Source organism: Rhinolophus sinicus, linkage group LG02 (assembly GCF_036562045.2).
Source record: "Rhinolophus sinicus isolate RSC01 linkage group LG02, ASM3656204v1, whole genome shotgun sequence".
Classification (NCBI taxonomy): Eukaryota; Metazoa; Chordata; class Mammalia; order Chiroptera; family Rhinolophidae; genus Rhinolophus; species Rhinolophus sinicus.
The window spans coordinates 74,983,966-75,001,344 of NC_133752.1; the positions used below are offsets into that span (position 1 = coordinate 74,983,966).

Consider the following 17,379-nt stretch of genomic DNA (forward strand, 5'->3'; position numbering starts at 1 on the left):
TCTAAGCCTTAGTTTCCTCATCTGGAAAAAAGTGGGATGAAGGATTTGTTTGGGTTGTTGTAGGGATTCAAGGAGATAGTAGACTTGAAGCTGTAAGTTCTGCGCCTGGCACGCAGTCAGTCCTCAACAAATGCCAGCGCTAATGTTTTAAGAGGCACAGACTGGTGTGTGATGTGCCCCCGAGGCCTCAGGAAAGCAAGTGAGGGGTGGAAGCCAAGGTCTCACCTTGAGTTCCCCATCTGGCACTTACTCCATATGTCAAACAGACGAACAACAGTGAATCATGACAAAGGAGACAAACCAGGGCAAAACGTTTCCTATGGTTTAGACAAAACTTTAGCTCATTTTAGTGTGATGAAAGAGAGAAAAATAGATATCTGGTATTATATTCATAATTGTGTTTTATTATAGACTGCTTTCAAATAATTTTCATTTCCTTTTTATCATGCTTTATGAATTTAGTAAAGCTGGTTAGCTTTCTAACCTGGCTTTTTTTTGAGGGGGTGGTGGTGAGGAAAGGACATGGAAGATATAACTCACTTCATATGTGATGTTATATATGCCTACGTCAGTTCCTAATAATGTACTGAACCATAGATGCAATTGTAGGGCACTCTGCCCTATATCAAGCTCTGATTTCATCACATAACTATTTTATTATGGACACTGTTTCAAACTAAAAGTCTCTTTTATCCCTTTCAGTTTAATAACACAATAATAGTTGTAATATCACTTATTTAATGTTCATTAAGCACCAGAAACCGAGCTACCTGCTTTATTGACAGCATTTTATTCAATTCTTATAACTAGCCATGAGGTGAATATTATCACCCCCATTTTATAGATGAGAAATTGAGGCCCAGTAGCATTAAGCAACTTGGCTAAGGTCACTAAGCAACTTAGCTCAGTGAACGACAGAGTGGATTTGAATCCATATCTCGCTGATTGCAAAACCTGTCAATGACACTGCTAGCTCCTTGTTAATTGATCAAGTTTTACCATTTGTTTCCAACCACTAGTAAAAGAAATTTAAAGTTCACTTGGAAGAGAACATATTCAGTGTATTTTACCTTTTTCCCAGCACAACTGCTCCTGGGTCTTGAGATTTCGCCTCCAGTTCTTGAACTTCATCTACTAATGTTTTAAAAGCAGTCCTCTTGATACTGCAGAAAAATATTCACATGGAAATATTCACGTGAAGACTTCAGACTTCATAAAACTGATGTATTATCATGCAGCTAAGTACAACAGTAACCAGAGTACAAGCAACAAGTTTTCAATAGAATCGAAAAAGTTATAATAATTTTGAGCATTAATATAATTATAGACATAACAGACTGAAAATAAATGGTTTATAATATTAAAACTCAGCTATTAAATAAGCATAATATAATTAACTTTAATGATACCACTTTTTGTGAGAAGAGATAACATTTTAAAACCTATAGACTTTGAGAAACATTAGTAAAGTTTTAGTTTCTCCTATTCTATATTTTATACATGTTTAGAATCAGGCATGCAAAAAAATTCATTTCACAATGATTATTCACTAATAATAGTGTGTTTGGAGATACCAGAATTTTTTCTTCTACCTTGAATGGGTTTTTAAGGCTGATTTCGTCTAAAAATGAACTCCCTAATGTTAATTGAAACTACCCGCTTTACGTCTTATTCGGTCTTTTATACTAATTTGGTTATCTAGGTCCTCAATCACTTCTTTCTTCTTTATTTATTTATATAGAATTAATGAAGATTATTAATTTCTATTCTGCAAACTCTACATTCTCGAGTTGATGTCACAAGTAGAGAAATCTGAGGATTAACATACATCTATGTTTTTACATAAATAACCAAGAATTACACTTACACCTTGTACGCCACATCAAGAAGTAAAGATGCCACAGGAATAAATAAGAGGCCGGTCCAAAAGACTCCAGAACTAAACAACATGGCTGCCTGAGGAAACCAACAGAAACAATGTTACTTTAAAAAACAAGAAATACATCATTCATGTTGTTTTTATATGATTTTAAGTAAAATAATTCTGAGAACCTCGTTCTGCAAGAGGGTATATAATAACTCTAAATTTAAACTTGTAAAATATTTGAAATTAAAAGCCAAAAGAGTTCAAACATGTATTTACTACATCTGTTTTTTCTTTTTTTCCTTCAAGTGGCTAATATAGCAAAGTTTTATCATTTGCCAAATCTTTTCATGTTTTTATGTGGGATTTTATTATTGTGGTCAATACATAGAGTAACAAACTGACCTTCTTTTATAACTTAGAATATCTTTGACCTTTGTTTATAACTTAGAATATCAAAATCAATCTTTTTGAGCAAATTCAAATAATAAATCCTAGTTAGAAACTAAATTTACTATTTCTGGCAAATAAAAATTAATTTACTTTTATAAAATATGACATTAAAAAGATCATCCAGATAAATCATGAGTATAGTATAACCAAATTAAGATAGCTATGAAAATAGTTTTATTTTCAGCTGAAATTATGTAGAATAATCTTAATTTCTGTCTAAAGATTTACACAATTTACATTGGTGCACCCTGTTATTGCTAAAGTCAAATATCTAGAATGTAAAACCCAAATAAAAGTGTATCGAAAAAAACTTAAATTCTTTTGTATCAAATTCCAAAGTGCTATATCATAGCCTTTTAGGTTGCCAAGAAAATGATTCTATTATTTAAAAATTAATAAATTCGATTAGTCTTTTGTAATAAAAATCTCTTTGTAATGTAATTAGATTACACAGAGCTTAAAAGGAATATGTCATACAATAAAATAAAAAGAAATATTTTGTTCTACTTCAAGTCTATTTGTTTATCAAGAGTAAATTTCCAGTAAAAGTATTGTTATATGCCTATTAAAAAGTAGCCAACTAACACAAGCATATTTACACTCTATGAAAAAAATCACACAGAATTTTATTTTAACTGGGTATGTATGGTTTAGTAGTTAAAAATGATCTAGAGTTTAATTCTTATAGACAGTTTCACAATCACACACAAACAGTCCTAATCAATCAATCCTTATCAAATAGAAAGATTACTACTTTTAAATTATGCTTCAAATTACCTATTAATTTTGACTCTCAATCGAAGACCAAGAACAGCTGTTCAAAATTTTTTCTACATGAACACGGGCTGATCATTAGACGGTTGGTTCAAGAATGACAAGGTTTTTCCCTTTATGGATCAAACAGCTCTGAACACAGTCAAACTCAAAACATGCGATCACAAAAAATTTCAGCAAAGAAATGTTGCCACGTGGATTCCATGAAATAGCACCCATATTGTAGACACCAACAGCACGAAAAATATTCACATAAAAGTCACTTTATTTTGTAAGCAAAACATGATCTTCGCCATGTTTGCTGTCATCCTCAATAGTGAAAACCAACAATAACTATGTAATAGGAAATGTCAATCAAGTCAGTGGGTTTTGTTTAGAAGGAAGGAAGCTTTTTAGTAAGGTAACAACTGTAAAAACCACATTTCTTTTACCTGCAGGGGGGAAAAGTTAAGATTCAAGATTCTAAGTCATGTAGCTGAAAATACCTTGTTTACTTGGCTTAATTTTCATCGATTTTAAGTTCGGGGGCAAGAGAAGAAAGACTTACTCTTGCCTTTGCCACCTTGTATGAAATGTCCGCTGGTGGAAAAGGCCAAAGTGGTAGTGGAGACTCGAGGCTGCTAATTCTGACCATTGTGATGTTAACTATGAATGGGGGGCAACTGGCGCCCACTATTCAATCCACCAGCCTTTGGCTTTACAAATGAACAACATGAATTGAGAGGAAAAAAAGTTTTTCTGCGTCATATCTGAAAGGCTGTCAGATTTTTTTTTTTTCTTTTGCAGAGTTAATCCAAACCTAAAAGATTTAAAGCCGACATTCGCATTAAAGACAGAGAGTCTCTTTGTATTTTTTGGATGAAGAGGGGGGAAAAAAAAATAAAATCCCACAGAGGTATTTCCTTCCTTTCTGTACAAGAAAGCTTCCCCCTCCCTCTGTAGAAACCATTTTTGTCTCTAACTTTTCACATCTCTCCATTCGCAGGCAGGTCAGCTGGGGAAAGGCGGCGATCCCGCAGACAATTGGGGGGGGGGGGGAACAGGGGCAGCCTGTTCGGGGCTGGGCTTGAGCTCCCTCCAAGAGCAGTTTGCAAATTGCTCCTAATGTGGGAGATTGGTGGGCCCTGCCAAGTGGCCCCCACCACCCCTCCTGGAGGCCCTGTGAGACCAAATGGAATCTGCCACAAAAGTGGCTCCCGGGGGACTTGAGAAAGGATCAGCCAAGGGAGATGCAAAGCCAGAACACTGGACGGCTCAGGCCCTGCGAGCGAACAAACGACCACTTGTCTCTGCAGAGCAACAGTGGCTTAACATCGGACCACGAGGGCTTCAAAAATGAACCAACGCTGCCTGAAAACGCAAGATGCGGCAGAGAGATGAGGAATTGTTCTGAAGTTTCCATGTGAACGTGCAGAGAAAGAATCTTTGAGAAAAGAGGAGCTCATGTGCATTTAGCCAAGCCTAGGGGCTTACCTTCTGACCCACCACGAGGTGATCCCTCAGCACCTATGTTTCCACACCAGAGAGGAACACTTATTTCCTCACCTTCAGGGTCCCCCAGTTCAGTCTTGTAGAAGGACTTGCAGTGTGCTCCCTGCCTACGAACCTTCAGCGCTGTGGTCCTTAATGCTACCCCTCCTTTTATACTACAAATGTCAGAATGTCGCACTATGACTCACTCTTAGATCACGGACAGATGCTGCTTCTCCTGTGGGGAGTCCTCACTGTAGCCGTGGCCCCCAACTGGAGCAGGACTGTGATAAATAGCCCTGAAAGAAATCCTGGCTCTGCCCTTCCCAGCTCCCCAACTTGGGGAAGTAACTTCTCAGTCTCCGCTTGCTCAGCTGTAAAGTGGATTGTAAGAATTAAACCTAAAGATGTAAAGTAGCTGATTGTATTAGTAACACGGATTAATAACAAACTTTCCTTTCTTCAGCTTAATTTTCAAATTTCTTTAAACACACTAGTCTTTTGTTTTTCCTAGTCATTTCTCCCATGAGCTTCAAGGAGGGAAATTTTTACCACAATATCAAATTAAGTGTAAGTCAGTTTATAAATGTCATATTTTCATCACCACTGATACCACAAAATATGCTTGTCTTAAGATTGAAACTGGCCAAAGGAACTGACCACTAATACATTCCCATTCACCTTAATTTGCTAATTTAGGAAATGGAGATAATTTTCCTTTTCATAAAAATTATTGAAGACTACATAGGAATAATATGTTAAATTGGGAAGGGAAAATTATTCAGAAAACAGTTCTGCAAAACTTGGTTTTTTGAGGGGGTAGAGGGCAGAACAATAATATAAATTCCAGAGGAGTTGAAAATTAATGTGAAAACCACAACAAAACCAAGAAGTGATTATTACGTATTTAGATAAAGTTTTACACAAGAACTTTCTTAGCTTAAAAACAGTGAAAAAAACTACAAAAAAAAAAAAAATGCCTCAGAGAACTGACTCGTAGAAATGTAGAGGCCCCACATGCTCAAAAAGAACACAACTAAAAAGTAAATGAAAAAACAAAACTGGGAGAATGACTGCCATGAATATATGAAATTTCTGCAATAATACATGATTGTACAAATAGACCACTTATTTTCATAAAAATAGCTAAGATCCCAATAGATAGGAAAAAACCTGAGAAGTTTTTCACAAAAGCAGTAGCAAGTAATTAATAATGTGGAAAAGTCATGAGCCTCTCCATAATTATAGAAATGCGACCACATTAGAGCAGATTGAAACAATTCACTATCAGTTAAGGGGGGGGGGGTATGATGAACAGGTATTTGTAATAATTTATATCCCCATCAGCAATATACTTGCCATTGAGAAAGTTATTTGTGTATCAAGGATACAACATTCATTCCTGTTGATTTGATAATTCAGTTTCTAGAACTGCATGTTGAACTCTGGGACAGCTTTTGCATAGAGGTTAGTATCCCATCAAACTAGAATCCTGGGGTTACTAGTCCTGAAAGCAATGCCCCCCCAAAAAAAAAGTACACCATGGCCCAACAGTTAGTACAGGTATAAACAAACCACAAACATGCCCTCTTGAGAGTTGCAGCACAGAGGAGAATATTTAAGCCTTTGAGAAATCACAGTAAAGAACCCTCTACTGAACAGTTTTCAAAACCAAGGTTTCTAACTGTATTTTTTGACCCTGGAACACTTTCCCACATATTGCTTATTAACATCCATGGAACTAATTTTGGGGAATGCAAATATTCACTGTGGGTTCTTTTAAATAGTAAAACATTAGTGAAAACCAACAGGACACTATGTGGCTGGTTAAGTAAATGTGCATCCATTAAGAGAATATCATCCAAGCTGTTATTAAAGATGCTGTTCACGTAATGTAATTATTAGAAAACTGATAGTTCAGAAGAGTCCTGAATAAAGGGAAAGGTAAAATATCCTGCTCTTCTCATGAGTCTTCTGTTATACAAACACTCCCTAGGAAGGTTGGCCAGTTCTCTTGTCTGTATGGGGTCACTGACTTCCCCTGTGGCTTAGATCTCTTGCCTGCACTGCAAACGCAGACTATCCAGCTGTGAACTTGACCATCGCACAGGTACTTCAAACTAGATATATCCTAAATTGAACACAGAGTATTCCCCGCAGACCTGCTCTTCCTTTGCGCAGTCTCTCCAGGGAATGACTTGCATGCCAATTCAGCGACTAAAATAGAAACTGGGCTCTATTCTTGAATTGTCTTTTACACCACATCCAATATATCACCAGGTTCTGTTGTGTTTCAGCATCTTCACACCTATCTACTTCTTGTCAATCTTGCTGCCATTATCCCAGTCCCAAAATTGGTCTGCCCTCCAAATTGCCTCCTAGCTGGACTGACACTCATCTTGCTCTGCTTCTAGCCAGTCTGCACACTGCAGCCAGAGGGATATTTCCGAAGTGCAAATTAGATTTCAGCCCTTCAATGGCTTCATGCTACCCTCAGTAGAGAATACAAAGTCCTTAATATGATTTCAAGACCTTTCCTACCTGACTTCTGGTTGCTTCCCCCGTATCATCTCTCAAGCCAGTCCCCTCAAGCCGTTGTTTCTCTAGCTATACAACATAATTCAGTTCCTGGAATGCGCCCAAGCTTACTTTCATCCATGGGTCACTGCATCTGTGATTCCTATTTGCTCCTCAATTTTCACGTCAGATGTCACTTCCTTCCTTCGATGTGGGTTAGCTGACCCTACTTTTGGGCTTCCATTTCTAGTTGCTCCTTTGTCTTCCTGTTACACTTTTAATTTCTGTAAGAGGAAGAACTATATCTTGATAAATTTTCATACCCCAAGTGCTTAATCACCGAGCAGGTATTCAATAAATAATTGTTGAATAAATAAGTTCTTAGAACTTAGTGTTTGGCGAGATTAAAAGTCAAAACACCACAGCTTTGGGACTGTGCTTCTGAGATGTAGTGGCTACCGTTTGATTGGTTTTCCTGTGTTGTGGCATGGAGTTATCCTGGGAGCAGTTATAACTAGATGTGATTTAGGGAGATGGGAGAAGAGGTTGATCCAGCTCCCTAAGCATCCTTTTCCAATGTAGGTTGTCTTTTCTGTTAAAAAGGCTGAGTGACGTGCATTATAAGCTTAAGTACGTTAAGCTACCTCCCCCTCCCTCCTATACAAATCAAAAGAAATATGTATTTTGGTGAATTCAGGGAAAGTAGAACTGGAAATAACATAATTTTTATGGGTTGGGGTGGGGAGGATGTAGAATGGGCAGGAAGAAAAGGAAGGGCTGGCACTGGTTTACCACTAGCATTTATTATCATGTCCTCTGATCCAAATCTTTATTCTATGGCTTTAGGTGCTTTGTGGAATACTTACTGTATATTCCATAAGGAAAAGCCATCTGCCCTGACTTCAAGTAATGATGTTAATAATATCTGGGCAACTTTCTGTGACTTGGTCTTTGCTTAACTTTTCAGTTCCAGTTCCAGCTATTTCCTACCTTAGTAACCCCAAACTCCCTCTGCTTGGGCTGTTTGTTCTCTACTTGGAAAGCCCTTCTCACATTGCCTCTCTTGGTAGTTCAGGGAACAGTAGTACCAAGAAACCTTTCCAAACTATCCAAACCAAAGCCTAGGGATCAAGTGCCCTCCCCTCTGCCAGCACCTGTGCATCTGATCATAATAATTAGTCTCCTGTATTCTAATTATCTGTTAATCTGTTGGTCTACTCCATGAGACTCAAACTCTTCAGAAGGACTCTCTTTTTTCAACTTTTGATGCACTCACATCCAATACAGGTCCTGACCCACAAGCACTCCATAAATCTCAGTTGAATTGAGCTGACCTGGGCTCTTATGCAGGATGAATTACTACTTTCTACATAAAAATAGACAGGGCAGAACACCCAGAAAATAACTAAGGAGAAGGGTGTTTCAGATAAACCCCAATATGTTTGAAATTATTCCCAGAAGCTCTTGATTACTCAGAGACAAAGAAAACCCTTGGCTTGAATTATCCAAAACAAACAAACAAAAATCTCAGAAAATATGCAAATTGTTCCAAACAAAGAAAATCTTAGAAAATATGCAAATTAGACATAGTTCACAGCATTTATGTGCTGTTTTCTCTTAGGTATTTCTGCGTGGTGGTGAGGGACTGAAGGAGGGGTGATCACCCTTGGGACACTGACCTAATATTCAATCTAGTTGCATGATGCAAGAAACAATCTTTGAATCTCCATCCTCTGGCAAAGGAGTAATGAGAAAACAAATGATTATAAAAGATGCTCAGAGAGGAAAAAGGAAAAAGGGCTAATTAGGACCTGGATCAATCAGAGGTTAACTTTCTTAAAAAAAAAAAAAAAAGTAAAAATTGACTGTATTGAACTGAACATGCAAAAGAAAATAGTCTTTCTAAAAAGGAATGGCGAACACTAGGAAATGTGTGGCGCTGAAACTTTATTTTCTGAGGAGATAGTTCCCAGAATAGTAAAATTAATTAAGAACAGAATTTGTCTTTTGTTTGTTTTATTTTAATCTTCTTTATTGTGCTATTTAAAAAACTTGAAAGTACCAGAAAAATGAGAATAGAATTAGTAACAAAACATTCTTTTTATTATTAGAAATATAATTTTAAAATGTTATGAGGATCCTGAATAAACTGTATACAAGAGGGTATGTTATCTCAGTGCTCACTATGTCTACTTGTTTTATCATTCTTATGGGTTTTTACAATTTTGTGATGGCTCTGTATTTTACCTTTTAAAAAAACACCTCGTAAAGCACCAATTTTTTTGATTACTAGTAATTCAATCTGTAAAACACAGTGACCTATATTTTAGATTGTAGGAAATAGTTTTCTATTAAAATTATTTTTTAACTTCATTGAGATATAATTGACATATAACATTATGAAAGTGTAAGGTATACAATGTGTTGATTTGATACACGCATATACTGCAAAATGAGTACCACCATAGCATAGCTGCCACTTCTATCCTGTCACGTAATTACCATCTCTTTTAGAAAACTCTTTTTAAAAACTCAAAAGTTCAAAAAGCACTTAGCTATAGAAAGGCATATAAGAACTGATATATAACTTATATAGAAAAATTACTGACTTTCATGACAGAGACTTCTAGATGTCCCCTAATATATCCCCTCTCCCCTCCTTAGATGCAACCACTTGATTTTTGGCTGGACACCCCTGTCCTCTAGCTTCAAGACTATATTCCTCCCGCTCTCTTGTTGCAGTGACGTGTGGCCACGTGACTAACTTTGGCTAATGAAATCCAAGTGGAAATGTGGTAGGCAATATCTAGGAAAGAGGCTCAAAGAGAAAGAATTCTTCCCTTCCTTGCTAGCTGGAATATTGGTAAATGGTTCGAACTTAAGCAGCCATTTTGGACTGCGAGGAAATACACTAAGGTTGGCAGTGCAGCACGACGAAGAAGTCTGGCCTTTGATGAGTGCACAGCTGCCACACGAGTCCTGGATTGCCTGCCTCCACTGGACGTCTTTTGTGTGAGAGACAAATAAGTTTCTGTCTTGTTCAATGCAGTTACTTTTTTTTAAACACAAAGAAACATGCCATACACAATCACTTGCTTTGGATGATACATGCTAGGGAAGCTCGGTGATAACCTGGAACAGAGCAGCTTTTGACCACTCATCGACAATCCCTTTATCTTACTGTATCATGGAGTGCTACAATTATGCCCAGTTATGAGCTTTACTGAAGTAGATAGCACCGTGACATTCATGGTTTCCTTCATGAACATTTCTGATCGAATCCCCAGCATACAAGTCAAAAATAAGCTGTACTGGTCTTACCAGCTAGAATGCTGAGCTTGGAGGGGTGACTGCCCTCTGCCCATCTCACAGAGCTCTTCCCAATCTTTGTGCCAGCCATGCTGGTCTTTTAGTCTTTGAACTTGCCAGGCTCATGCCTGCTTCAGAGTATGAGTCCCTGCTGTTCCTTCAACCCTGAAATGTTTTTCACACAACAGGTGTCTACCCCCACATCGTTTGAGTTTCAGCTTAGTTGTCCCTTCTTCAAAAAGACCTTCATGGAGCACCTATTATAGTCCCTGTAACAAATATCATACCAACCTGTTTGTTTTTTTTTCCCCATCACTTGTCACTTGTGAAATTATCTTCAGTCATTCATTAGTTAGTCATTTGTTAGCTGATTTAGTGACCATTTCTCCTCCCTATTGTCTGGTCCTCTCAACCTGAATGCTAATGCAGGTCCTGCCTCATTAATCTGTTACCTTCACACAGCACCCAGCACTGATTAAGCACTCAACACGTATTTATGGAATGAATGAATATGAGAATGAATGGACTCTAGAGAACAGCCAAAGCTCCGCCGTACAAGAGCAGGCTTTATTCAACTTTCTGTGCCTTGTTCACCACCATGGCACCTTGGGTACACACAGCATCACTCCCATTTATGATATTAAGATGAGATCCTTCATGTCTCATCAGTAATGAGATCCTTAAGGGCAAAGACCAATGCTGTTCATCTCTGTATCCTCCAGTGTCTAACGCAGAGCGTGGCATACAGTATTAGACACTCCACATACATTCGCTCTGTTATCATGGGAAAAGATGCAGTGCTTACAAAAAGCAATGGAGGCTCTTGTCATGACTCGAAAGAGAGCTTTAGCTTTAAAATCTGTGCAAGTGTCCTGATCGGCCATTACATTTGCCATATCCACGTCTTTCGTTCCTATTCTGTATTTCTATGCAGGCTTCTCTGTACAAAGTGGGCTTGGAAGTGGCTATGTAGCCAGCTGCCTTAAGAAGTGACGGTCTGCCTGCCTCATTTACTGTCAGAGGCATGACAACTGGGACCACGTTTTACTGGATGGGCTCACAACCACTGCTCACTAAAGAACATCTGACAGAGTTTAGGGTAGTTGCTCCTCCCAGGCCACTTGGCCAAGCACAGTTATCTTGGATGAAACTCCATCGTTTCATAACACTGCCCCACCCCATCTGCAAGGGCTGGTCTTGTGACCAATAAATTATCACATGCTATCTAGGTAATTAAAAGCTGAGAGATGAATAAGGACTATTTTAACCAGGAAATTCCTCATATGTAAAGTAATTTATTATGTTGGTAAAATGGGTAACAGCATAATTTAGGAAAACCATATCACTAATGTGGTTTATTAATACCTTTCCTACAGGGGTGACACCAAAGGGTTCAACAAAGATTTTTATTGTTTTTCAGAAAGACTTTACAAACCTCAATCAAGAGATCTGAAATTCTGTAAAACACATGCTCGTTCCTTAACTTCAATTTCCTTCAGTAGTTTTATAGATCCCTTAGGCCAGGGAGAGCAGAACCAGATGGAGCTGTTGGGAGGACTCTGTTGTGTGTGTCTGCAATGCCACGGAAAATTGAAACATTTTGCCGATACTGAGCTGCTAGTATTAATCGCGGTATGAAATGAGCCTTGATGGAGCTGGCTTTTTATTTTTTAATCTGGCGTAGTAATCATAGTGGCTAACATATTTTCTTCTGGAAATGCAAAAAATACCCAGTAACATCATCTAGACAAGTCGGAAAGCAGGCCAGCACATGTTTATATAACATAGCACTTCTCCCCAGGGCCTACCTTGCCCCATAAATTGTTGTACTGGTGTGAAAAAATACAAGTCACGGCTGAAAAAAAAAAAAAGTCCTTTTAAATCACAACCATATTTGTGAGAGGAGAGGAAGACAGCAACATATTTAAAGTTGCAGCCAAGCTTGTCATACGATTTTCTCTTTCTTTTCCTTTCTGACACAATTTCTGATCGTTGTATTTTCTACCTTTGTATAATCCACCCCCCTACCCCCACCCCACGTCCGAATTCCTTTTTCATAGATAAATATTTCAATAATTTGTGGTAGTGGGACACTTGCTAATCATTACCATTTGAATCATTATTATGGGTAGAGATGTAGAATTACTGTAATGGAAACAAAGCTCAGAACTATAGGGAGGAATGTTTCCCAAAAGGGAACACCCTGCCCACCAACTGAGAACAAGCTGCTCAGGCTATGGCTGCAGTAACTGAAATCTGCACTAAACTCTGAGATATTTGGGGAGTGGATTTCTGGTAACTTCAGGCATGTAGAATGTGCTGAAGTAAGGGGGAAAGAAACTACTCGTAGTGTGAAAAAAATCCCTGGTCCGTGATAATGGTAGCTGAGTACTGCTGAAGACAGAAGTATTGTATGCAGATAACAGACTGCTTAGGGTACCCACAAGATGGAAGTGCGGATCTTGCCTGGTGGCACTGACACTAAAAGGCCTCTACACCTTTAAAGTTGATAAGGCTGGGAGAACAGCCTTAGTGCATGAGAATGAAAAGATAAAAGAAATGGAAAAGAAAGGGAACAGTGTGGATGATGGTTAAGGTGGTAGATTCTGGCTGGGTTCCAGTCGCAGCTCAGATACTTACAAGCTGTGTGACCTTGAGAAAATTATTTAACCACTCTGTGTCTGTGAAATATATACTGGGACATACCTCACAGTGTTGCTATTAAATGCTCATACTGTTAAATGAGTGAAGACATGAAAAGTGCTATAACAGTGACTGACCCTCAGTAAGGAGGTGCTATTATTATCTGAGTGGCAACTGTATGTTCTCTGGTGAGGTGGGATGATTGGGTTCCAATTTCATGCATATATTTTTTAATGAGATGAGTATTACGCTAATATTGCATTTAAGAAGAGGCAAGAGGCTAGGATATGAAGTGAGATGAAATTTCTATATATGTGTTGAGGAAGTTAAGTGAGTGTTGAAAACGGAGAACTAAAAATCTGGGCACTTTTTAAAAAGAGATGGGAAAACGTTTATATCTGGCTAACTTAGGCCCTGGGTATCCTGGGAAACTGCAGATAAATCAGGGAAATCAATGCAAGAAGTAAGGAATAGCAATGCCTTCCCCCCACACCCAAAGTATTTAGTTTCTCAGGATGTTAGAGAAAACCAACGTGATTTGGGGAAGAAAACACACACAAAAAACATGTGATGAATTCTCTGGGTCACTTGCTTTGCTTACCAAAAAGCTTTGTGACATGGCTTTAAAACAAGGAATGCCTGGGATCAAACACAGTGCCTGAGGAACATGGTAGGTACACAATTAATTGTTGATTCCCTTCCCTTCCCCTCTTAGCGAGCAAGAAGTTTCTTTGAACATGTTGAAAGAAATGACTCTGTCTTCATAGGGGGGCAAAGATAAACCAAGAATATAAATTGGAAATGACTATAAAACCCAGATCTATGTGTGAATATGCATCCAACTGAATATAGACACACAAGACCTGTGCCTGTAAGTTGCCTAATTTGTGTATAATTTGCACCGAGATCCCGTTATCTAGAGTAAGATAGTCTGTGCCCTTTCAACATTTAAGATGTTCCTTTGGGGAGAACAGTGAAGAGAAGCACAGAGAGAATATGAATCTCAGGTGCTGGCAGGCAACCTCGGAGGTGTAGATGATTGAGGCTGTTTAAGAATCACTTGAGGGGGTGACCGGTTACCTTAGTTGGTTAGAATGTGGTGGTAATAACACCAAGGTTGCCAGTTCGATCCCTGCATGGGCCACTGTGAGCTGCGCCCTCCTTAAACAACAAAAAAAAGAATCACTCGTGGCCAACCGGCACAGAAATGGGTGATCAAATGCAACCAGCATCCTGTTCTGCAGCTGCTGGAAACTGCGACCTGTGGACCTCTAGATGTTAGAAAGATGTTCTATTTGAGCTGAAACCTGGCTCTCTGTCACCTTTCCCTCACTGTTTCTCATTTGTTTATTCAAAACAAAAGACAAGCAAAAAATTTTACTGGATGATCATTTATTTAACCCTTATTCATGGGGTGCTAGCCCAACACTGTTATGTATGAGTGAATGAGTGAAGAAGTGAAGGGGCAGAGGACACCTGAGATGGGGTGTAAGCATTCAGGAATGGTTGCTGTGGCTCGGAAGTGGAGGATGGACTGAAGAAATGCAAGACTACCGAAATGTCTACAGAAAGAAGAAAGGTGGAGGAGGCAGTACTGCCAGGAAAACAGAGATTTCCTTTTTTACACTAGTCCTTGCAGTACCTGCAGGGAGTGACAGTCCCTTCAGACTTCTAATTTCCAGATGACAGACCACGGATTCCTTTCAAGAACTATGATCAGAGAGCAGCAGAGCACAGCGCTTAGGGTAGTCGGGCTGCCTTAGGCTCCTGGCCAGACGTCTAAGTCAAAGTCATATCTGCCACTGAGTATTAGTGGGATGTCAGACCAGGTACTTGACTTCTCAGTTTCTGTTTTCTTATCTGTAAAATGTTTACATGTTACAGTCCACCTCTCACTTCTCATATCCAGTCTGTCAGCAAATCCTATTGGCTGGGCTCTACCTTCCAAACAGATTCAGAATTGGACCACTTCCACCACTGCCACCCTCCTGGCCCAAGCCACCATGATCGGTCGCATGGGTTACTGCAGTGACCTCCTAAATGGTTCATAGCACAGCAGCTACAGTCCTGCTATGAAAACAGAAGTCAGATCTCAAACCCCTCCAATGGCTCTTGACCTGACCATGAGTAAAACCCACAAAGCTCTATCGGGAACATGACATGTCAAGTAAAGGAATGCTAATATTTATACTTATCCTGGTATTATTGGCAATAATACAGTGCTATGGAGAACATATAATAATATACAGAGGGTGCCAAAAAATGTATACACATTTTAAGAAAGGAAAACAGTGTTAAAATTCTAATACTCGATATATACCGATAACAAAAGGTGAATACAAGTCGTGTTTGACTTCTGCAATTACAAGAGGTGCTCAGTGGTTACCACCAGCATCCAGACACTTCTGATTTATGGTGAACTACTGCTTGAGCAACGCTAACCAAAGTGTCCACTTGTATACATTTTTTTGGCACCCCTGTATGTAATACCGTGTTTCCCCAAAAATAAGACCTAGCCAGACAATCAGCTCTAATGCGTCTTTTGGAGCAAAAATTAATATAAGGCCTGGTATTATATTATATTATATTATATTATATTATATTATATTATATTATATATTATATTAATTATATTATATTAATTATATTATATTAAAGACCCGGTCTTATAGTAAAATAAGATTGGGTTTTATATTAATTTTTGCTCCAAAAGATACATTAGAACTGACTGTCAAGCTAGGTCTTATTTTCGGGGTAACACGGTATATAATAATACATATCTAATACATAATATATTACAATAGTATTTTGCTATGAAATTAACAGATGAATAAGTAAATTTTATTCAAGATTTTATACACACACATGCACACACACACACAAGATATAAACATTGGCACATAAATGAATTTTTCATATATATACATATATATGTACATATGTATTTGGCTATACTCTTGATTGAAATATAATTCTAAGATTAGAAACATGTAAACCTAAGGGTAGTTACTTCTTTCTGAAATTAACTGGTTTGTAATAGAATTAGTGACTCTCTACTAATAAAAATGTTAAAAAATTGAGTATTACTACTAATGTTTTTGGGGATCTATTACCCTGGTGCCCAGGAAACAGTAAATGCTGACTGTCATTGAGAATTTGAGTAGCATTCTTGTTATCGTCTTTTTTTTGAGTTGTGAGGCTCTTTCACATACACACATATATATCAAAATGCTTGGCAAACACTAAAGTATTACATAAATTTAAAGTATTATCCTTTTCTTTGAATAAATTAAACAGACTTACATTTTGGACAAGCTAGTCAGGCCTCACACTGAATTAATCCATTTTCATATTTTCAATGGAGCACAAACTATTTAAACATTAGATTCAAAGAATCAGTGGTAATAAAACAACAAGAAAAAGAACCCCTGTTCTCACTTCTCACTGTATGTGAAGTGAACAGAAACGTGATGGAGTGCTGACATTCATTTCACTTGGAATTAAACACGGCATCACCGCAAATCTCAGGAGATGATATTAAGTTTTGTGTTTAAGTAATACTGGGAATTCTATAAGCAAGGGCAGAATTATATTCAGTTGGCAAAAAGCCAATCAAACTTCACACTTGTCCTAGAAGTGGTCAAAAACTCTGTTCTCGTCATCAAAGCTGTTGGCTATAGTTGCTTAAACTATTGGGATCTGAAAATCTTTTGTGTTATTCATTTTCAAGATAAAACATTAAGAAATGAGATAAAATGAGGTCTAGTGAAAAAGATAGTAAGTTGGAATTGACCTTAGGGAAAAGCAGGTCCAATCAGATAGAGTGTATGAAATAAAAATAAAGAACAGAATTGGGTTTTTTAAGTGGCATCATCAGACATTAGTCTTTGATTTTATTGCTTCAGGAAAAAAGGACTCAGAAACCAAGGTAAGAGGGAGATGAATTCACAGCTTTCTCTCTGTTTTACTCAAAATACAGGCTGTAAATTTTCTAGAGCTAACAGTACATGTTTCAAAAGAAGCCTTTACTTTTGGTGGAAGGAAGTATATGCTCTTTAAAACAAATGTCTGGTTTTGCTGTAATAGTATATAATGCCTCTCTCTAATAAATTTAACCACACACAAAAATTTTTTTTTAATGTGTATGTATTCTGCTAATTTATAAAAAGCAGAATGCTGTCAGATAAAATTTCATGAAAATGATCTATAAACCAGACTGTCAAAAGTGAAAGGTACTCAGGCAGTACTTAGGGGCAGCAAGTACATGGAAACCACTGGAAGTTTCCTGTGACTATGGGAAAACAATGTACTGTAACGGAGCTCACATTACCTTGATTTGCAAGTTACTG

General features: G+C 37.9%; 1 protein-coding gene across 7 annotated transcripts in view; it reads right to left on the bottom strand.

The window, feature by feature from the left end:
- Positions 1-17,379, bottom strand: part of ATP8A1 (ATPase phospholipid transporting 8A1) — a 212,651-nt gene that overhangs the window by 8,319 nt on the left and 186,953 nt on the right. For all 7 annotated transcript variants that reach the window (XM_019754167.2, XM_019754168.2, XM_074324626.1 and 4 more), the window contains 2 exons: positions 1,868-1,956; positions 1,071-1,163 (listed from right to left, as the gene is read on the bottom strand). In XM_019754167.2, coding sequence (XP_019609726.2) covers positions 1,071-1,163; positions 1,868-1,956 — 182 coding nt within the window. The remainder of the gene's footprint in view (positions 1-1,070; positions 1,164-1,867; positions 1,957-17,379) is intronic.